This window comes from Mobula birostris, chromosome 2 (assembly GCF_030028105.1).
Source record: "Mobula birostris isolate sMobBir1 chromosome 2, sMobBir1.hap1, whole genome shotgun sequence".
Lineage (NCBI taxonomy): Eukaryota > Metazoa > Chordata > Chondrichthyes > Myliobatiformes > Myliobatidae > Mobula > Mobula birostris.
The window spans coordinates 11,663,151-11,687,186 of NC_092371.1; the positions used below are offsets into that span (position 1 = coordinate 11,663,151).

At 46.1% G+C, this 24,036-nt stretch overlaps 1 protein-coding gene across 1 annotated transcript in view; it reads right to left on the reverse strand.

Moving 5' to 3' along the window:
- Window positions 1-24,036, reverse strand: part of rab13 (RAB13, member RAS oncogene family) — a 52,510-nt gene that overhangs the window by 18,642 nt on the left and 9,832 nt on the right. The window contains exons 2-4 of the mRNA XM_072283027.1: window positions 6,576-6,636; window positions 1,645-1,705; window positions 1,104-1,181 (exon numbers count right to left, since the gene is read on the reverse strand). Coding sequence (XP_072139128.1) covers window positions 1,104-1,181; window positions 1,645-1,705; window positions 6,576-6,636 — 200 coding nt within the window. The remainder of the gene's footprint in view (window positions 1-1,103; window positions 1,182-1,644; window positions 1,706-6,575; window positions 6,637-24,036) is intronic.

Below are 24,036 nucleotides of genomic sequence, written 5' to 3' on the forward strand. Positions count from 1 at the left end.
ATATGTTACCATATACTACCCTGGGAGGGGGGGCGGATAGAGTGTCCAGGGAGGGGTACAGCCTCTGGTGAGGGGGTTTCTCATGTTCATTCTGGGACAGCTTACTCACCCTTGGGCCCCACTGGACACTCAGCTCTCACCTGTGGTTCCAAGCAGCTGTTTGCATGCGATTGTGGCCACACCCTCGTCAGCCACTTTGACAGGTGGGCTACACCAGGTGAGGGTAGCTGGCGGCCTCATACCCCGGTGAGATAGGAACATGCCTGCCCTAGCATGGAGAGTCAGCTCTGGCGGGCTGGGCAGATGAGATCCACCGGGAGAACCAATGACCAAGAAAGTGGTTCTGCAACGCTTCATTGACAGTGGTGGGCATGACAACGCACAGAAGTAGTCAAGGTCATCCACTGCAATCAAGGAAGATCCCAGTTTGTGATCACTACTTCCAAGGTCGAGAGAGTGGAAACGACCCGGTGAAACGGCCTTTCCACTTTAAAAACTCTTCCACACAGGCATCCTGTCATTTGGAGATGATGGTCAAGCAATGTACATTTTCTTGTGGGCATTCACAGTAAATACAAAGACAAACAATAGAATCAATTAAAAACTACACAGAAATATAGGACAAACAACCAAAGTGCAAAAGGAGACAGACTCTGGAGATACATAAAAATATAATAATAGTAAATAAATAAATAATAAATAATACTGAGAACATGAGTTGTAGAAGTCCTTAAATTTGACGCTGGGCAGAGAGAGACACACAAGGTGGAACAGTGGAGATTCACCCGAATGTTGCCCGGATTGGAGGACTTTTGTTGGGGGGGAGAGTGGATAGACTAGGCTCATTTTTCCAGGAGTGAAGGAGGTTGAGGCATAGTCCGAAAGAATATCAAACAAGATGCTGGAGGAACTTAGCAGGTCAGGCAGCATCTGGGGGCGCGGGGTGGAGTAAAATGGATAATTGACCATTTGTGTTGAGACTCTTCACCTGGACTCAACCCAAAGTGTCCGAAGCGATCAGAAATGGCAGATGTAGGAGAGATAAGACAGGTTTCGAAGTGAAGGAACGAGAAGCAAAGGACAACTGATATTGTGGGAGTCACCTCTTTAATGCTCTTCATCCAGTTCTGGATGTTTTCGAACGACTTCTCGTCTGTGATGTCGTAGACCAGTATGATGCCCTGCAGGTGACAGAGTAAGGGGGTTACACAATTCACTCACCAATCTTTCCAAATAGTCTTCGTGCTATAAATTCCGTAGGAGTTTAATGGGTGCTGCGTATACAAGTGACCAGACAGGGAGACAGAGAGAGAAATGGAGAAAAAGGGATGAGAGAAAACTAGAAAGGAGGGAGAGAGAGAAAAAAAAAGGAGAGGGAAAGGGAGAGAAAAAAAGCATTGAGAAAGAATAAAAGTAAACGAGAAAGACAGAGAGAAAAGACAGTAGAGGGAGAGAATAAAAAGAAAGAAATGGAGAGAAAGATGAGAAAACAAATGGAGAGAGAGAAAGTGAAAAAGAGGTGCAAGAAAAAAGAAAGGGAGGCGGGGAGAAACAGAGGGGGGAGGTGGAGACGGAGACAGATAGATAGAGGCAAGAGAGAAAAAAAAAGAAGAATTTAATGTAAAATGAACAAAGCCGCCCTACCATGGCTCCTCTGTAATATGCAGTTGTGATGGTTTTAAACCTTTCCTGTCCGGCTGTATCCCTGAAGTTAAAGAGAATGAGAAACGTTGATTATTTTAAGCTAACAAAATTAATTTGTTAAGGTCTCAGAGCATCCAGCAACACAACGATTACATTCCTGGACTAGTATCTGGAGTTCATACCTTTCTTACCCACTTATTATGACACAGCAGGCCGCTTGACCAATCCCACCTATGCCAACTCCCAGCAGTCAATTCCCACTCTCACTCAAAATCAGTTACTTTCTCCAAGCACTGAGGCTGATAACATGTCCACCCACTAGCTCACCCCTCCACACCCCCAACCACCACTACTTTATCATTTCCTGTCAGTCGCCTTACATGCCTGTGCTGAGCGATACTTTGTGGCCATACAATCAATCTATGTATCTGAGCTATCTTATGCATTTACTATATATCTCATTTTTTATTATTGCATTCTTTATCTTATTGTGGTTTGTTTTGTGCTGCATCAGATCCGGAGTGACAATTATTTTGTTCTCTTTTACACTTGTGTACTGGAAATGACATTAAACAACCTTCAATCTTGAAAGCTGGAGAGGTTCCAGCCAAACCCAGAATCAGAAGCTAGTCTCATTATGGAAAACCACAAGACTACAACCACAAGGGCGTCACAGTAGTGCAGTGGTTAGCATTGTGTTCTTACGGCCCGGCACGTCGGAGTTCAGAGTTCAGTGTTCAATTCAGACTCAGTCTGTAAGGCTCAATCCTCCCCGTCAGCGCATGTATTGACCGGGTATCCACAGTCCAAAGGCGCGAGGGTTGGTAGGTTAATTGGTCATTGATCAGGTAGGATTAAATCGGTGGGTTGCTGGGCAGTGCAACTAGTTGAGCCATGCTGCATCTCCAAATTAATAAATTCTGTATTATTGGAAAAATCATCTCAGGTTCACTAGGATAATTCTGGGAAGGAAATCTGTACTCTTTTACACCAAACACATGGCCGATTCATTGGTAAAATGGCTGAGCAAGTCTCAATCTCAAAGGTAGTCAGCTTTGCCAATAACACGTGCATCCATCTCACATTTTAAAAGTCAGAGAGATACAACATAGAAACAGGCCCTCCAGCCACAACAAGTCCATGCCAGACATCAACTATGGATACATCACGGCTTGGTATGGCAACTGCACTGTCAACAAACTGCAGTGAGCTGTGGACACAGCACAGTAACTAGATTCCCCTCCATACACTCTGTCTATTCTTTTTGCTGCTTCAGTAAAGCAGCTAGCATAATCAAAACCACACGCCCCTCACCCCAGACATTCTCTCTCTCCCCTCTCCCACCAGGCAGAAGATACAAAAGCCTGAAAGCACATACCACCAGGCTCAAGGACAGCTTCTACCCCACTGTTATCAGACTCTTGTACGGACCTCTTGTATGATAAGACAAGAAAATCTGCAGGTGCTGGAAATCCAAGCAACAAGCACAAAATGCTGGAGGAACTCAGGCAGCATCTATGGAAAAAAGTAAAGGGCCGAGACCCTTCATCAGGACTGGAGAAAAGACGAGAAGTTAGAGCAAGGTGGGGGAGGGGGAGGAAGAAGTACGAGGTGGCAGGTGACAGGTGGATCTGGGGCAGGGGAGTTGAAGAGGGAATCTGATAGGAGGGGGTAGAAGACCATGGAAGAAAGGGAAGGGGGAGGAACACCGGAGGGCGATGATGGGCAGGTGAGGAGATAAGGTGAGAGAGTCAAACGGGAATGGGAATGGGAATGGTGAAAGGGGAGGGGCAATTACCAGAAGTTTGAGAAATCGATGTTCATGTCATCAAGTTGGAGGCTACCCAGACAGAATATAGAGTGTTGTTGCTCCAGCAACTTGAGTGTGGCCTCATCGCAGCAATAGAAGACCAACATGTCGGAATGGGAATGGGAAGTAGAACTGAAGTGGGCGACCATCAGGAGACCCCTCTTGTCCTGGCAGACGGAGCGTAGATGCTTGATGCAGCAGTCTCATCAATAAACAGGAGGCCACGCTGGGAGCACCAGATATAGAAGATGACCAGAACAGACTCACAGGTGAAGTGTCACCTCACCTGGAGGGAGAGCTTGGAACCTTGAATGGTAGGGAGGGAGGAGGTGTAGGGGCAAGTGTGGCACTTGTTCCGCTTGCAAGGATAAGCGCCAGGAGGGAGATGAGTGGACAAAGGAGTCACATAGGGAGTGGTCTCTGCGGAAAGTGGGAAGTAGGGGGAGGGGGCGAGGGAGGGAAAGATGTGCTTGGTGGTGGGATCGCATTTGGAGTCTGTAGATGTTACAGAGAATTATGTGCTGGACACAGGGTCTGCTGGGTTAGTAGATGAGGACAAGAGGATGGGTTGAGGGCAGACGTGCGTGAAGTGGAAGAGATGCGGGTGACAGCACCGTTGATGGTGGAGGAAGGAAGGCCCTTTTCTTTGAAGGAGGAAGACATCTCAATAGTTCTGGAATGAAAAGCCTCATCCTGAGAGCAGATGCGGTGAAGGCAGAGGAACTGAGAGAAGGGGATGGCATTTTTACAAGTGTTCTTCTCTCCCGTTCTTTCAGTTCCTCCGTCTTTACTGCACCTACTCCAGGGCCCCAAATAGTCCTTCTAGGTGAGGCGACACTTCACCTATGAGTCTGTTGGGGTCACGTACTGTACCCGGTGCTCCCAGTGCGGCCTCCTGTATACCAGTGAGGCCCGACGTAGATTGGGAGACCACCGCCGAGCACCTAGGCTCTATCCACCAGAAAAAGCAGGACTTTCTGGTGGCCACCCACTTCGAATTCTACCTCTCCATTCCCATTAGGACATGCCAGTCCATGACCTCCTCTACTGCCGCAATGAGGCCACACTCAGGTTGGAGAAGTAACACCTTATATTCTGTCTGGGTAGCCTGCTGGCATGAACAGTGATTACTCAAACTTCCGGTAATTGTCCCCCCATTCACCATTCTTATTCCTAGTTCCCTCTCTCACCTTATCTCCTTACCTGCCCACCATCTCCTTCTGGTGCTTCTCCCCCTTCCCTTTCTTCCATGGCCTTCTACCCTCTCCTAACAGATTCCCCCTTCTCCAACGCTTTAAATCTTTCACCTATCAGCTTGCCAACTCTTTACTTCACCCCCCCTCCCAGTTTCACCTATCACCTGCCCCCTTGTACTTCTTCCTCCCCTACCCCCTTCTTGCTATAACTTCTCATCTTTTTTCCAGTCTTGATGAAACGTCGACTGTTTTCTTTTTTCCATAGATGCTGTCTGATTTTGTACGATAAGATGGACTCTTGGCCTCATAATCTACCTCGTTCTGATCCTATCGTTCCCCTGCACTGCACTTTCTCTGTAGCTGTTAGACTTTAATTCTGCATTATTATTGTTTTACCTTGTTCTACCTCAATGCACTGTGTAATGATTTGATCTATATGAACAGTACACAAGACGAGCTTTTCACTGTATCTAGGTATGTGTGACATTAATAAACGAATGCCAATACTCATTTACAAGAATTATACATTAATCTTACCTTTGTTTTTAATTCTCCCCCTATTTCCTCCCCTACACACTAGGGGCAATTTAAAGCACTGCAATTCACCCATCGACTCTGTACGTGGGACATGGGAGGGAGGAAAATGGAGCATCCCGAAGAAACAGGAACAGCATGGTAATGTAGTGGTTAGGGCAACGTTTTACAGAGCCAGCTATACGATTGGGTTTCAATTCCTCTGCACCCTTTCAAGCTTATTGATATCTTTCCTGTAGTTAGGTGACCAGAAATGCACACAACATATTAAATAACTTCAACATAACATCCCAGCTCTTGTATAAAAGGCCCTCATTATGAAGTTGAATGCAGAGCTCTTTCCTAGAAATTGCTGATGGTTCAGATATTACAGGTATTGTGATTGATAGTCTCGTGATAACTGAGTGGCACACGATAGCCTAGCGGTTAGCACCAGCGATCGGGATTCAATTCCCGCTGCTGTCTGTAAGGAGTTTGTACATTCCCTCCGTGACTGTGTGAGTTCCTCCCGCCCCCCCCCCCGAGTGCCCTAGTTTCCTCCCACACTCCAAAAACATACAGGTTAGGTTTAATAAATTGTGGGCATGTTCAGTTGGTGATGGAAAGTACGGCAGCACATGCGGGCTGTTCCTAGCTCATCCTTGGACTGTGTTGATCATTGACGCAAAATAATGCATTTCACAGTATGTTTCAATCTACAAATGTGACAAATAAAGCTAATCTTATTTTTTTTTAAATTGAGATACAGCACAGAACAGGCCCTTCTGGCCTTTCGAGCCACACCGCCCAGAAACGCCCAGGCCCTTGTGGCTACGGGGGTCAGGGGGTATGGAGGGAAGGCTGGGGCGGGGTTCTGAGTTGGATGATCAGCCATGATCATAATAAATGGCGGTGCAGGCTCAAAGGGCCGAATGGCCTACTCCTGCACCTATTTTCTATGTTTCTATGAAACCCACCGATTTAACCGTAGCTCAATCACGCGATCATTACTAAGCAGTGCAGCTTTGGAATGTGGGAGGAAACCTGTGCAGTCACAGAGGGGACGTACAAGCTCCTTACAGACAGCGATGGGAATAGAACCCGGGTCGCTGGTACTGTAAAGTGTTGTGCCAACCTCGTGCTGCTCCTCATCTTAAAAACCCATGGGGCACCGGGAGAACATGCAGACTCCACGCACAATCTGCACCAGAGGTCGGGATCAAACCTGGGTCTCTGGAGCAGCTTTACCCACTACGCTGTTTAATATGCCCTTCACAAACTTGCTCCACACCCTCTCTTGCTTTGAGGGTAGTGTCTCATTAACGACAATATATCTATTCTTACAGCCCGGGGCAAAGGGAGATTTGGCACAAAGGCCAAGGTTGAGAGCCAGTGCTGGCTTTCATACTCACCAGACCTGCAATTTGATCTTCTTCCCACCGACATCTATGGTCTTGATCTTGAAGTCGATGCCTGGGGAGATGAGGGAAGGTGGGAAATCATTACACAGTGCATTGGCTCAAGGAAGAGAGAAGTAGCTGGATAGTGAGGAACTATAACTGGGAGCAAAGAGGCAAGAGATGGCCATGGGTTAGGCAACAACTGGAACACCCTGTGTGGTTCAGAAAGCCCCAAAGAAGATGCAAGAGACTGGTATGTTTGCAGGGGGTAAGGAAGTTAATCTGTAATCTGGGGCTGTACTCCCTGGGCAAGGAAGGTTGAAAAGACTACTTATTAGAGGTGAACAATACAGGAAGGATAAATACGCAGTCTGATAACCGGCATGTACTGGGGTGAGGTGGGGGAGATGTAGACTGGGGGTGGGAAAGGCTTTCAAGGACTCTTCATCTCATGTTCTTGATAGTTATTGCTTATTTATTTTATTTTGCATTTGCACAGTCTGTTATCTTTTGCACATTGGTTGTTTGTCCATCTTGTAGGGTACAATCTTCCATTCATTCTGTTATGTTTCTTGTGGATTTACTGTGTATGCCCGCAGGGAGGTGAATCTCAGGGTTGTATATGGAGACATATGTGTGCTTTGATAATAAATTTACTTTGCACTTTGTACCCTCTCCAATGCCAGCACATCCCTCCTCAAGATATGAGGCCCAAATCTGCTCACAAAGCTACTCCGCGACTTTTCTGTTTTCCAGAATGGAGAATTACAGATACTTAGAGTACAAGGGAGTCAAAAATTATGTGGAAGCAGGAGTTGAAGCCTAATGGCCAAACCCTAGAGATCAGAAGTTGCAGACCAGAAGCCAGTCCTGGAGTCGGAGAACTGTCTGTGTGTGTGGGTGGGTGGGAGGAAAGGGGCTTGTTTTGCCCCCGTCAATGCAAACGATGCAGTTCACTGTATATTTTGATGTACAAGTGATAAATCGATTCTGAATCAAAATCTAAGATGCTGCTTGACCTGCTGAGTTCCTCTAGCTTTTTGTGTGTTGCTCTGATCATAGAACATAGAATAGTACAGCACATTACAGGCCCTTTGGCGCACAATGTTGTGCCGACCCTCAAACCCTACCTCCCATATAACCATCCACCTTAAATTCCTCCATATACATGTCTCGTAGTCTCTTAAACTTCACTAGTGTATCTGCCTCCACCATTGACTCAGGCAGTGCATTCCACGCACCAACCGCTCTCTGAGTAAAAAAACCTTCCTCTAATATCCCCCTTGAACTTCCCACCCCTTACCTTAAAGCCATGTCCTCTTGTATTGAGCAGTGGTGCCCTGGAGAAGAGGTGCTGGCTATCCACTCTATCTATTCCTCTTATTATCTTGTACACCTCTATCATGTCTCCTCTCATCCTCCTTCTCTCCAAAGAGTAAAGTCCTAGCTCCCTTAATTTCTGATCATAATTCATACTCTCTAAACCAGGCAGCATCCTGGTAAATCTCCTCTGTATCCCTTCCAATGCTTCCACATCCTTCCTATAGTGAGGCGACCAGAACTGGACACAGTACTCCAAGTGTGGCCTAACCAGAGTTTTATAGAGCTGCATCATTACCTCGTGACTCTTAAACTCTATCCCTCAACTTATGAAAGCTAACACCCCATAAGTGTTCTTAACTACCCTATCTACTTGTGAGGCAACTTTCAGGGATCTGTGGACATGTACCCCCAGATCCCTCTGCTCCTCCACGCTACCAAGTATCCTGCCATATCAGGCACAACTGAACTGGTTGGAAGACATTTGGACAGGATTGGAAAGGCTCAGAGGGAAGTGGACCAAACTACAGCAAATGGGATTGACCTACGAAGGCATCTTGGTCAGCATGGACAAGTTAGGCTGAAGGGCCTTTTCCAAGCTGAGCATTTAATTAGCACATGGACAAGCATGAATCGCCAAGACAGAAGACACTGTCAGGCAAGTGTTTATGAATGCGAGTTGTGTAGATGGGTACTGATAATAGTTTATTAATATCACATATACCAAAATATAATGACGTGTTTGCATGCCATCCAGGTCATTCCATATATCTGCAGTCTTTATAAAAGATTAAAGATTAGTTTTATTTGTCAGATGTATATCAAAACATACAGTAAAATGTGTTGTTTGTGTTAATGACCAACACAGTCCGAGAATGTGCTGGGGGCAGCTGCAAGTGTCACCTCGTCTCCAGCACCAACACAGCGTGCCCACAACTCAGTAACTCTAACCGTACCTCTTTGGAGTGAGGGAGGACACCAGAGCACCCAGAGGAAACCCACATGGTCATGGGGAGAATGTACAAACTCCTTACAGACAGCAGCAGGGTAATTGATCACTGGCACTGTAAAACATTGCACTAACCGCTACCCTACTGTGCCAACCTTGTGTCTCTAGTTAGCCAGGTGAATCTCTTTTGGAGTGCCTCTAATGCCAGTGCACCTCCTGTGAGATAAAGAGACCAAACCTGTGGGCTCACCTTGTATAATTGTAACAAATACCTCTCCATTTTTAAGTTGCAATTTCTTCGCAATTAAGGCCATCATGCTATTGAGTTTCATTATTAAGTGTTCCATCTTTAAGCACATTTACAAGGAGTGCTGCCACAAGGAAGCAGCACCCATCAGCTAGGACCCCCACCATTCAGGTCATGCTCCCTTCTCGCTGCTGACATCGGAAAGGAGGGACCGGAACCTCAGGACCCACAACACCAGGTTCAGGAACAGTTATTACCCCTCAACTATCAGGTTCCTGAACCAGCGTGGATAACTTCACTCACCCGAACTCTGAAGTGATTCTACAACCCAGACTTATTTTCAAGGTAGCACATTCCAAGCACATACCACTCTGTAAAAAAAAACTACTTCCTATCACCTTAAAATTATACCCTCTCATATTAGCCCTTTCCACCCTGGGAAAAAGTCTCTGGCTGTCCACATTATCTCTATATCTTATCATCTTGTACAGCTCTAACAAGTCACCTCTCATCCCCCTCCACTCCAAAGAGAAAAGCCCTAGCTCATGAGCCATGCTGTCTAATCCAAGCCGCATCCTGGTAAATCTCTTCTGCACCCTCTCTAAAGCTTCCTCATCCAATGAGGCAACCAGAACTGAACACAATATTCCAAGTGTGGTCTAAAAGAAACATAGTCAGCATTAAGAACGTAATTAAAAAAAAACAATAAATATAAAAGCAATCCTAAACAACACACAATGTACAAGTAACTGTGATATACACAGGCTGATTGTGTGTACATAAAGTGACACTAGGTGAGTGTATGTAGTGGTGTGGTGGGATGGGTTAATGGGTGGAGATGTTGATCGGTCTGACAACTCGGGGGAAAGCATCTGTTTTTGAGTCGGGTGGTCCTGGTGTGTTTGCTGCTTAGCATCTTCCCTGATGGGATTGGGTCAAACAGGGTGTTACTGGCCCTCATGACATTACTGGCCCTTTTCCGGCACCTCTGTATACGTGTCCTTGAAAGCAGATATGCTGGAGCTGGTGATGCATTGGGCACTTTGTAGTGCCCTCCTGTCCACTGCAGTAGTTTCTGTACCGCACAGTAATACAGCTTGTCGGGATGCTCTCCACTGCGCATCTGCAGAAAGCTCTGGGTATTGGTGTGTGCAGACCAGCTCCTGAGAAAGTAGAGGCATTGGTGAGCTTTCCTGACAGCGTAGGATGTGTTCTGGAACCATGAGAGGTTCTGTGAGATGCGCAGTCCCAGGAGTTTGAAGCTGCCTCCAGTTTCCACTGCCGTAAAGAGGGATATGAGGGTACGGGATATGGTTCCAACACCAACTCTTAGCTCCATGGAAGCGGAGTGCCAACGCCGGTAGACAATGTGGAATATTTAAAAGTGTACCTGATTGTTGATCACTATTAATGATCACTGCTTATACTGTAGGCTGCTGAGAGAGCAAACAGCCAGAAAAACAAGAGAGGCAGACGCCAGAAATAGTGCAGGCATAATGAGCACTCTTTGTCAACACTGTGTTTACAATCTTCTTACGGGAAGCGACTGGACTGGATTGGAAAAAAGCCACGAATGACTGCGATGAATCCAAAAGGAGGAATTAGTGAGGCTATAGAACAGAGGTGCAATTGACCCCCCCCCCACACACACACATACACACACACCTAAAAAAGGTACAGAAAGAAATAAAGTGGTTTAAAGAAAGGAAGCCAAACTTATGGTTTATTTCTGAAAGGTATAGTGATCCCTTTTAGATAGTTAAGCTCAATTTGTCACATGCAAATTGTGTTGGGCACGTTGCCAAGTGGTTAAGGCGTTCGTCTAGTTATCTCAAGGTTGCTAGTTCGAGCCTCAGCTGTGGCAGCGTGTTTGTGCCCTTGAACAAGGCACTTAACCACACATTGCTCTAGTGTCTGTACGAGGAGTGGCGCCCCACACAGCCTTCCAATCTGCGCCTTGCAAGGCATGAAAATGCCCGACGCAGGCCTCTCGTGGTCTGAGTCGACGTTCCCTCCGTCACATGCACATTGAAACACACGATGAAATGCATCGTTTGCACCAACGACTGACACAGTCTGAGGATGTGCTGGAGGCAGCCTGCACGTGTTGCCGTGCTTCTGGCACCAACATAGCACTCCCACAACTTACTAATCCTAGCCTATACGTCTTTAGAATGTGGGAGGAAACCGCAGCACCCAGAGGAAACCCGTGTGGACACAGGAAGAACGTACAAACTCCTCACAGACAGCGGCAGGAACTGAACACTGGCACTGTAAAACAGCAGGCTAACCACTACACTGCCATGCCAGACTGCACCAGAAGTAGACTGATTCCTAGACATCCAGGGAGATGGGGAGAGAGCAGGACATGGTATCGGGGGAGAGAGTGCAGATGCTGGAATCCAGAGCAGTAAAGAAGGAGCTGGAGGAACTCATCGAGACAGGCAACATCCATGGACAGAAACGGACAGTTGACGTTTTGAGTCAAGCCCTTCACCTGAGAAGGAGGGTCAGCCATGATTTGGTTAAATGGCATAGCAGATTTGAAGGGCCAGATGGCCCAATCTTTGTCTTACTTTCTCCAATGTGGATCTGGAGGGCATCTCAGAGTGGAACTAATTTTCAAGAACAACGCCTTAACACTTGTTAAATACATCCTGAACCTCCGTGAATGACATCACCGAACACTGCTTTGACAGACTCCCACCAATTACTGGTATAGTTTCTAATTTATTTTTACTTTAGATGAACTCAACATTATTAAGACTTCAGAGACCCTTGGGGATCACACGTGTCCTCCTGAGGGTGGAGGGCGGAGGGTGAAATGCCCCATGTTGAAAACAGCCGAAATGAGACTTTCTTCCCCAGAGCACAGGGGAATGAGGGGAGATTTAATAGAGGTATGCAAAATTGTGAGGGGTATAGATAGGGCAAATGCAAGCAGGCTTTTTCCACTGAGGTTGAGCGAGTCTAGAACGAAAGATCATAGGTTAAGGGTGAAATGCTTAAAAGGAACCTGAGGGTTAACTTTTTCACTCAGGGCAGTGCGAGTATGGAACAAGGTGCCAGCAGAAATGGTGGATACAGGTTCAATTGCAGTTTGGATAGGTACATAGGTGGGAGTGGTATGGAGGGCTATGATCTAGGTGTGGGTCAGTGGGACTTGGGAGAATAGCAGTTTGGCATGAACTAGATGGGCTGAAGGGCCTGTTCCTGTACTGCATGCTTCTGGACTCTATGAGTTACTAAAATGGAATGTGCAAGGGCATGGAACGTGATAAACATTGACTGCAGGCTGAGATTCGGAGAAAAAATTGGTATTTCAAAACAAAAGAGCCAAAGCCTATTTCCTTCCTCAGATTAGAGGCATTTATCTGTGAAATCCAAAGTCAACTCTCAGACATCGAAATGACATTTGTGAAGGAAAGCAACTTTCTTAATGTAAGAGCAGAGCAGCGATGCATGCCAGAAATAAATGTAACTGGGCAGCCACAGTAGCGTACCGGTTTGCATAATCCCTTGCAGCGCCAGCGAACACGGACTGAGGTTCAATTCTCACCACTGCCTATAAGGAGTTGTACGTTCTCTCTGTGACCACGTGGGTTTCCTATGGCTGCACCAGTTTCCTCTCATGTTCCAAAGACGTACTGGTTAGAGATAATGAGTTGTGGACATGCTATGTTGGTGCTGGAACCGCGGTAACCATGGATAAAAAGTTGGGGTGGGGAGGAGCACCAGAGGGAGGCGATGAGCGGGCAAGAAGATAACATGAGAGAGGGAATGGCTTCACCATTTCCCATCCCCTTCTCCCTCTCTCATGTTAACGCCTTGCCCGCCCATTGCTTCCCTCTGGTGCTCCTCCCCCCCTTTTTTTTTTCTTCCATGGCCTTCTGTCTCTTTCACCAATAAATTTCCTAGCTCCTTGCTTCATCCCTCCCTATTGCCTGGTGTTCCTCGCTCCCCGACCCCCACTTTTCAGATCTAATCTCCAGCTTTTTTTTTTCTCTGGTCCTGCCGAAGGGTTTTGGCCTGGAACATCAACGGTGCTTTTTTTCCACAGATGCTGCCTGGCCTGCATTTTGTGTGTGCTTAACTGATCGTGAGCATGTGGCCAAGTGGTTAACGCACTGGACTTGCGACCTGAAGGTCGTGAGTTCGAGCCCCAGCTGAGGCAACGTGTTGTGTCCTTGAGCAAGGCATTTAATCACACATTGCTCTGCGATGACACCGGTGCCAAGCTGTATGGGTCCTAGTGCCCTTCCCTTGGACAACATTGATGTCGTGGAGAGGAGACTTGCAGCATGGGCAACTGCTGTTCTTCCATACAACCTTTCCCAGGCCTGCGCCCTGGAGAGTGAAGACTTTCCAGGCGCAGATCCATGGTCTCGCAAGACTAACGGATACCTTAACTGATCTAGTTCCATTTGCCTGCATCTGGCCCAAATTCCTCCAAACCTTTCCTATTTAATGTAGGAGTTAACTTTAGCATGGCAGCCGTACGTATTTCTTCCAATTTAGGATAGTATTCAATCCATTGGTTTTGGTGCTCTTACACCTATCTTCCGTGTGACCCACTCTCCCCACGTTTCACCAACTCCCTCCAGATTTCTACCCCCTCACCAACTAACTAAGGGGCAATTTACAACCATCAATTAAACCAACAGAGTTATACAGCACAGAGGCATACCCTTTGGTCCAACTCAACCTAGCTGCCTACCCATTTTGCCCATTTCCCTCTAACTCTTTCCAACCCATGTTCCTGTTCAAATACCTTCTAAACGTCTACCATTTCCTCTAGCATCTAGAGTGGTAACACCTCTGGTGAAGAGGCTAGTCTTGTGTCCATTCCGGGGCAGCTCTCTCATTTTTGGTCCCTACCGGACACTCAGCTCTCACCCGTGGCTCCAAGTAGCTGTTTGCACGCAACGGTGGCCACATCCCGGTACTCCGCTTCGACAGGCGGTTAAACCAGGTGGGAGTAGCCAGCAGGCCTCACACACCAGTGAGATAGGGACGTGTCTGTCCTGGCATGTAAAGTCAGCTCCAGCGGACAGGGTGGATGAGATCTGACAGCCAGGAAGGCAGTTCTGCAATGCTTTGTGGAGAGCGAAGGGCAAGACAAGGCAGAGAAGAAGTCATGGTCATCCACGGCAACCAAGGAAGACCCCGGTTATGACGACTACTCGTACCACGGCACCTGGACTTCTGAGGTCGAGAGAGTGGAACTGTCCCAATGAAATGGCTTTTCCACTTTAAAAACCCATCCACATAAGTTCCTGTCACTGTCGGTTATGACCGATGACCGCCACATCTTGATCCATATATGCACAGCGCTGTGAGAAAAAGCTGCCCCTCAGGTCCCTTTTAACGGGCTCATGGTCTGTTCAGAGGATTTTCAGGCTCCTGTACCTCCTCCCAGGCAGGGAAACGTGCAGTCGACGACTGGTGTTGAGACCCCTCATCTAGACGAAAAGATAGCCAGTATAAAGAGGAAAGGGGAAGGGGTTGGAGCAAGAACTGGCAGGTGAGGAGAGTGAAAGCTGAGGATGGGAGAGTGCAAATAGTGACAAGAGGCTGGGAGATGACGAGTGGGAGCGACACAGGACTGCAGATAGTGGGGTGTGACAGGAGAGGAAGGTGGAGCATGGGACCGAATGAAAGAGGTGGGGAGTGGCAGATGGGAACAGTGGGGGAGGGGGTAAACACATGGGTGATGGGCAGGTGGAGTGGGTGGAGGGTGGACACTTTATATCTGCTTCAGAAATAGCCCATAGGAGCAAATTAGGCCATTTGGCCCATCGAATCTCCTCCGCCATTTCTTGCCTTCTCCCCAAAACCTTTGATGGCATTACTAATCAGAAACTATCAACCTCCACTTTAAATACACCCAATGATTTAGCTTCCACAGACATCTATGACAATGAAATCTATAGATTTGCCACCCTCTGGCTAAAGAGATTCCTTCTCATCTCTGTTATATTCTGACGTTGTGCCTTCTAATCCTAGACCTCCCCCCCAATCATAGGAACATTCTCTCCATGTCCACTCTATCTAGGCCCTTCAATATTCTATGCGTTTCAATGAGATACCGCCCTCATTCTTCTAAACTCCAACAAGTACAGGCCCAGAGACATCAACTCTCCTCATACGTTAACCCTTTCATCCCAGGAGCATTAATCGTCTGATAGGGGCTCAGAAATAAATATCGTGTGTTCAGCTTGTATTTTGAAGAAGGTCACACTTCACAGCAACTCGGAGATTGCACGCAATCCTCAAAGCTTACTTCCTTTGACTGTTCAGCTTATCAGTGCAATCTGCAGATATTTCTGAGATTTCTGAAACCCAAATTCACCAAGGGACAAAAAAAGTCTGTGGTGCAAGATAGAAAAGAAAGACAAGGCATTATCTGACTCCTCTCTCCCATGCACACACTTTGGGTCAAGATACAACAGGAGTTCAGAACCTTGTCTGGAAGGTGGGGGAGGGGCACCCCTGACAGACTGGCACTTATCCAGGACAGGACCAAAGTGTCACCCAATAGATTGTCTGGAAACGGGGTGGGAGAAACACTCCTGACAGATCGGTGCTCCCTCAGGGCAGGGCTAAAGTGGGAAGAAGCTGGAACACTCAGGGGAATCTCTTGAAGTCACAGGGAGAACATGCCAACTTCACACAGGCAAAACTGATGTCAGGACTCCTCTCTTTGGAGAGGCAACTTGATAGAGCTGTACAAGGTAATAAGAGTGGATAGCCAGAGACTTTTTGCCTAGGGTGGAAATAGCTAATATGATGAACATAAGTTAAAAAAAGTGTTAGGAAGAAAGTATAGGGAGATGTCAAAGACAGGTTGTTATTAATACACAGAAAGTGATGGGTGCAAGGAATAGGTTGCCAGGGGTAGTGGCAGAGGCAGATACATTGGGGATCTTTAAGAGACTTAGATCTGGGACCCACATATTCCGGCGCAGTGTGTGCAAGGGTAGATGGCTGTGGTTCGTGGTTGGGTTTTTGGTTGTTCAGTCTCTTTCACAGCTGCCACTTGTTCTCTGCGACACAGTGGAGTCGCTCTCTCGTAGCACAGCTCCCTCTTGAGCAGATTTCCTCCAGGTGTCTCTATTGAGTGCAATGTCTTCCCAGTTTTTAGATGTCATGTTGAATATCTTCAGGCTGATTTTGATGTTATCTTTGATGTGCTTTCTTTGCCCTCCAAAGGTATTGATATCTTGCTCAAGGTAATATATGGTACATACATGTACTTTGATAGCATATTTACCTTGAACTAATTCTCACACTAGTTTACATGTGGTCTCACCACTGCCCTACATAACTGAAACATGATCTCTCTACTTTTGCATTCAATCACTCTCACAATAAACAATAACATTCTCTCAGTAGCTGAAAACTGGCCTTTTGAAAATCATGCCTCAGCACCTCAGAGCTCTGCAAACCTCTCACCGATTAAAAAAAATACTTTTATTCTGCACCCAAAAATGAACAATTTATTATTTCCCCACATTATAATTTGTTTGCCCATCTATAACCCTCCAGTGTACTTCAACACCCCAAAGGTGTGCAGGTTAGTGGGTTAACTGGCCACTGTAAATGACTCCTGAAGGTAAGAGAAAAAGCAGATGAAAGAGGAGTTATTGTACTTTCACAGAATGCTGGAGGAACTCAGCATTTATGGACAGGAATAAACAGTTGGCGTTTCAGGCCGACATCCTTCTTCAGCACAGGACAGGCACTTGAAAAGGCAAAGAAAGAAGGACACTCTGGGCAGATGGGCAAAGGGGAGGGTGGAGGAAAGTGGGGGAGGGAGAGTGGGGAGAGGGCAGAGTGGGGAGAGGGGAGAGTGGGGCGATAGGGAAGGAAGGGGAGAATAGGGGAGGGGGAGAGTTGGAGGAGGGAAGAGTGAGGGGAGGAAAGGAGAGAATGGGGAGGGGAGGGAGGGGAGAGTGGGGGTTGGGGAGGGAAGGGGAGAATGGGGAGGAGAGAGTGGGGAGGAGGGGAAAGTGGGGGAGGAGGGGGAGGGGAGGGAAGGGGAAATGGGGGAGGGGAGAGTGGGGGGAGGGGAGGGGTACTCTATGGGCACTCTTCTCCTCGCCTACCCAGCCCATCAACTTCTCCTGCTTCCCTTCCTTCCCTTTTTTTCCCCATGGTCCACTCTCTTCCCCCATCAGATTCCTCCTTTTTCAGCCCTTTACCTCTTCCGCCCATCACCTCCCAACTTCTCACTTCAATCCCACCCACCTTCTCCCTCATCTGGCTTCACCTATCACCTGCCAGCTTGTATTCCTTCCCTTTACCGCATCCTTTTATTCTGGCTCGCCAGGGTCCTCTGTCCCGGACAAGTCTTTCAAGTTGTCGCCAGGTTTAACCCACTTTCCTCGCCCAGGGATGAGGTCTTTGGAGCTTCTGTTGGGGATTCTCTAGCTCTGGGTTTTTATGGGATGAGGCTGCCTAACCCAGGGGTCCCCAACCGCAGGGGGGGTGGTTTGGTGTTCAAGTAGGGTTAAACTCACCACAACATGTCTTTTACAGTTGCCAACTTTCTCACTCCCAAATAAGGGACAAAAGTAGCAGTCAAATCCCAGGACACGTATGTTTAGCCCAGGAAAGACTACCAAGACCATATGTGACGTGCACATACGTGCCGATTTTTTCCCCACAAATCGGATTTGGCTTAATCTTCCCGACTATACTGTACATACATTATTGCTACTTTACATAAGCTGTGTATTTATCATATCATTCCTGCTTTTGCTATATGTTAGTTTAATTTTTAGTTTTATGTGTTATTTGGTATGATTCAGTAGGTTACTTTTTGGGTCTGGGAATGCTCAAAATTTTTCCCATATAAATTACTGGTAACTGCTTCTTTGCTTTACGCCATTTCAGCACGAAAGGTTTCATAGGAATGCTCTACCTTAGCGGGGGGGAAGTACAGGACAAGGGCAGTCCCATATAGGACAAACCAATTTAGCCCAATATACGGGATGTCCCGGCAAATATGGGACAGTTGGCAACCCTATGTTGAAGTTCAACAGTGAGTGACAGGGAATGAGGAAAGGTGCAGCTGACTCATTGTTCCTCGTGGCCCGGTTGCACATGCTTTGTGGCCCGGTACCGGTCTGCGGCCCGGTGGTTGGGAACCACTGTCCTAACCCTTTTCTTTTAGCAGCCGGGCTTGGAACTGTCCATGGCAGAATTACCATTTGATCATGACCATGTAAACCCTCCTCCTTTCTCAGACTGGCTTAGGGCCATCCCTGGTGAAGTTATTTACTTTTGTAATTTGCGGATATCTTTATGTCTTTGCACTCTACTGCCGCATTTCATACGTCAGTGATAATAAACTCAATTCTGATTCTGTCTACTCTGTCCGTGACTCTCATAATTTTATAAACTTCTATCAGGGATCGGGTGTGGGAGCTTACTATGTACAAACTGGCTGACAAATCTAACCCATGACCACATTTCAAGAGTCTTGTGAAAACCACAAAGGTGCTGCAGAACTCCAAACTTTGAAGGGCAGGTCTCTGAGACATTGATTATTTCCTTCTTCACAGATGTCACCTGACCAACTGAGCTTTTACCAGTTTTAGTTCAAGTGTGACATTTTATCGTCTTCCCTGCATTAGTGAACAGGACTTGCCCCAGTGGTTTTCACAAGCTACCGGATCCTGGGATTGATGCCAGCTACATCATTATTTCTACCTAATAATCCAAAGGAAATTGCTATAAATAATTTGCATTATTTTTAAAAACCTGCTTGCTTAGGCTGCAGACGGAATATTGTGTGCAGTTCTGGTTGCCTCACTTTGGAAAGGGTATGATTAAACTGGAGAGGGTGTAGTACAGATCCCCAGGAAAGTGTGATTAAGCTGGATGGCTTCAAAGTTCAAAGAAAATTAACAAATTACAGTATCAATATTCTATCATATACTTCTTAGAGATTTATTGTCTTGCAGGCATTTTGGAGAAAAAGAAATACATTAGAATTTACAAAAAACTATACATAAACGGACAAAGACTGACAAACCACTAAAAAAGACGAACTGTGCAGATAAAAAATAATACTGAGAATGAGTTGTAAAGAGTCCTTGAAAGTGGGTCTGTAGTTTGTGGAATCAGTTCAGAGTTGGGGTGTTTGAAGTTTATCTATGTCAGTACAAGAGCCTGATAGTTGTAAGGCTCCTGAAACTGTTGGTGTGAGACCCAAGACTTCTGTACCTCCTGCCCAATGGTAGTAGTGACAAGAGAGCACAGCCTGGATGGTGGAAATCTTTGGTGACGGATTGTACTCTCCTGAATTATAAGGAGAGAGTGGACAAATTGGGACTGTTTCTCCTTGAGTAAAGGAGGCTGAAGGGTGATCTTATGGGGGGGGGGGTGGTTTGTAAAATTATGAGGGGCAGAGATAGGGTAGATAGTTAAAATAGTTTTCCAAGGGTAGGGAGTCTAAAACTAAAGGGCAGAGTTTTTAGATGAGAGGGGAAAGATTTAAAGGGAGTATCTGAGGAAGAAGTAAATTTTGTTATCGAAGTATGTACAAGTTAACATATACTTCTTAAGAATATTAATCTCAGAATAGTATATGGCAATATATATGCAATTGCCCAAGTTTATTCTCCTCCACAGGAGGTAATGGGTGCAGAGGATAAGCTGCCAGAGGAAGTGGCAGAGGCACTTTAGTAACTTTAAAAGACATTTAGATTAGATTATGAGGACACTCAGTCCTCGTTTATTGTCATTTAGAAATGCATGCATGCATTAAGAAATGATACAATGTTCCTCCAGAGTGATATCACACAAAAACAGGACATTTGGACAGGCTTAGAGGGATATGGACCAAATACTGGTGAATGGGATTAGCATAGAGGAATATCATGGTCTGAATGGGTGAGTTGGGCCAGAAGGCCTGCTCCATGCTCTATCTCTTGAAAGCACTCCCAGGACCTTTGAAGAAAGACTCTCCCAAATCCTGGGAATATCCAACAGCATCCTGGCTCAGGGGACTTGTCCAACGAGGACTGATGAAGCAGGCAGGGCTTGCACATTTAGATCTGGAAAAGAACATAATTCCCACAAGGAGCACAGTTCTCCCCAGCTGCTGTGTCTGGGACCAGGATTAAGGGTCACACACAGAATAAAGGCTCAGGACAGAGATGAGAATAAACTTCTTCATTTAGGGAATGAAACAAAATCCTTATCAATTTTGCTGGTTTTGTCATCGTTTTGTCATTTGGTGGTGTGCTGTGTTGTTCTGCTGAACGTTGTGACCATACTACATTGGTACCGAAACGTAGGGAGACATTTGCGGGCTGCCCCCTTGCACATTGACTGTGTTTATTGTTAACACAGATGATACATTTTGCAGTATGTTTTGATGCTTGAATCATTATCTACCCTTATATCTACTTCATATAGTAAGGACAATTATGAGGAGAACAGATAGCGTAAATGCAAGCAGGCTTTTTCCACTGAAAAACTATGAGGTCATGGGTTAAAGGTAAAGGTGAAATGTTTAAGGGGAACATGAGGGGGAACTTCTTCACTCAAGAGGGTGGCGAGGGTGTGGAAAGAGCTGCCAGTGGATGTGCATTCAATTTCAACATTTAAGAGAAGTTTGGATAGGTACATGGATGGGAGCGGTTTGGAGGACTGTGATCTGGTGCAGGTCAATGGAACTAGACAGAATAATAGATTGACATAGACTAGATGGGCATGTTTCAGTGTTAAGATGCAGATCAATGTATTTTAGGATATTAATGGAATCAATGGGAACGGAGTTAATGAGTTGTTGAGCAACAGATGCGAGGGGCTGAATGGTCTTGTCTTGTTGCTATTTGGGTTCTTGCCGAAAAGCAGCTTTCTTGTTCTTTTTCCAGACATACCATACAATCTTCAGTGTCTAGTGGATGCTCAAGGAGAGCCCTCTGAATGTGGCACCTCTGGACTGTGCTAATCTGATGGAAGTGCTTGGGCCTGATGCAAGGTTTGAGCCTACACTTTTCTGTCTTGGAGGTTTATAAAAACAGAAACGAGCCCTTCAGCCCACTATGTCAATGCTGTTCCACAGATCCCTCAAAGTTGCAGCGCAAGTTGATAAGATGGTTAAGAAGGAATATGGCGGTGTTTTTGCCTTCGGTAGTTGGGATTGAGTTCAAGCGCCGTGAGGTGATGTTGCAGATCAAAAAAATCTATAGTTAGAACACATTTGGAACATTGTCTTCAGTTCAGTTCATAGAAAGGACATGCAAGTTTCATAGAGGGTGCACAGGAGATTTACCAGGGTGCTAAACACAAAATAATCTGCAGATGCTGGGGTGAAAGCAACACTCACAATACGCTGGAGGAACTCAGCAGGTCGGGCAGCATCCGTGAAAAAGATCGGCCCGAAACGTCGACTGATCTTTTCCATGGATGCTGCCTGACCTGCTGAGTTCCTCCAGCGTGTTGTGAGTGTTACCAAGGTGCTGTCTGGATTAAAGAACACATCTTACGAGGAAAGGTTGAGTGAGCTTGGACTTTTCTCTTTGGCGCGAAGGAGGATGAGAGGTGACTCGAAAGAAGTGTACAAGATAATGAGGGATAGTGGACAGTCAGAGACTTTTCCCCAGGGCAGAAATGCCTAATACAGTGGGGCATAATTTTAAAGTGACTGTTGGAAAGTATAGTGGAGAGGTCAGAGGTAGATTCTTTTCACACACACACACACACACACACGCACACACATAGTAGTAGTGCATAGGATGTACTGCCAGGGGTGTTGGTAGAGACAGATGCATTAGGGACAGTTAAGAGACTCTTAAGCATATGGATGACAGGAAAATGGAAGGCTATGGGGAAAGAAGGGGTTAGAATGATTTTGGAGTAGATTAAGAGGTTGGCACAATATTGTGGGCCGAAGGGCCTGTGCTGTGCTGTTCTAACCCAATCTGTCAGAATTAAACCATTATCACCCTACTCCTTCTCTGTCCCTGTCCAAATGACTTTCAAACGTTGCAACAGCATCCGACTCTGCCACTGCCTCCGGCAGCTTGTTCCAGATAACCACCACATAAATCATACAATACAAGAAAAAGGCCCGTTGGCCCACTTCGTCCATGATGCCTGCCTGTAGGGTAACATAATTGGGAGAAATGTGCATAATTCACAACCACCAACATTGAGTCGGGGCTTCACTTTGAGAGGCTGGTCTGAAGTGATGATGTTATTACATAAAAGGTTATTAAGCATGCATGCTTTGAAGTACAATTAAACTGTGTTACAGGTTTCGTTAAACATAAAATGACTCACTTCATTTTATTTGTGGAAACCTGCACATCTATGCTAATTCCGTTTGCATGCGTTGTACTCACATCACAAACAGGATCAGAAAAAGCTGAAGTGAGGATTGCAGACTCAGCCATCTCGATCGTGGCACGCCCCTCCCCACCACTGAGGATATCTTCGAAAGAAAATACCTCAAGAAGGTGGTATCCACAGGGGCTTGAGTGCACTGTAGATAATATTTTAATTTCAGGTTGTGAACAGTTATGATGGGCTGATTATTGGATATTGTTTCTGTTAGAGAAAAAAAAGGTGGGATCCATCATTAAGGACTCTCGCCACCTAGGACTTGCCCCCTTCTCATCACTATCGTTAGAGAGGAGGTACAGGAATCAGAAGACACACACTCGATGTTTCAGGAACAGCTTCTTCCCCTCCACCGTTGGATTTCACATGTTCCATTTAATATCAGAGAACGTATACAATATACAACCTGCAATTCTTACTCTTTAAAGGCATCCATGAAAACAGAAGAGAACCCCGAAGAATGAGGGACAGAAAAACATTAGAACCCAAGGCCTCCCCCTCCCACACACAAGCAGCAGCCCTCCCCTCCCCCTCTAATTTCAGCAGGAAGCATCAGCACCCACCACCCAACAAGCAGGCAATAACAAGCCCCCAAAGAGAGACCATAATCTGCAGTCCAACAAAAACTATTGTCCATCCGGCAATCCCACATGCCACTATATCTCTCTATCTCTCTCTCTCTCTCTCTAACAATGATTTCTGAATGGACAATGAACCCAAGTATACCACCTCACTATTTTGCTAACTCTTTGTACTATTTTTATGCATTACTGAACTGCTGCCACAACACGATCAATGCTATGACAGACGTCAGTGATACTATTCTGATTCCCTTTACATCATTTCTATCTGAGAACCTGTCCAAATGTAATCAAACCTGCCTCCATCACCCTCTCTGAAAGTTAGTTCCAGATAATCACTACATCCACCCCTCAGATCTCCTCAAATTTCTCCTGTCTTTCTTTAATCCTGTGGTCTCTAGTTCAACGCCCTCCTGCCCTGGAAATAAGGCTCTGACTATGTGTTCTATGCCTTTCATAACTTTATGAATCTCCATTATAGGTTAACATTTAGCTTCATATGTTCCAGTGAGAACAAACCAATCCTATCCAATCTCTCCTTATTCAACCTTCCAGTCCTGGCAACATCCTGGTGAATCTCTTCTGTGCTCGTTCTTTTCTACCACATCCTTCCTACAATGTGGTGTAATGTATAAGTTGCAAACTAAAGCCTGATTTATACTTGTGTGTCAACTTGACACCATAAGTACAGCGTCGCTGCAAACCCTACGCAGACCCGACGCGGATCCCTACACCAGAGCCTGACGCGCACCTCTCCCAAAATGTAACTACGCGTCGCGGCAACGCAGAACGCAACAACTGTGATCGGTCTGCTTGGTAGCATCGCATTTCCTCCTACGCTGCAATAGCTTCCCATTGGGCGACTGAAGGGCAGGGAAAAAGCTCTGGCTGCAATGCTTTCCATAAAGCTTTACAGACCTCCGAAATTATGGAGGACACATTTCGCTTATATGAAAAAAGACGCTCGCTTTAAACTTGTTTACCTCGAGAAAGACTACCATGACCATGAAGCCT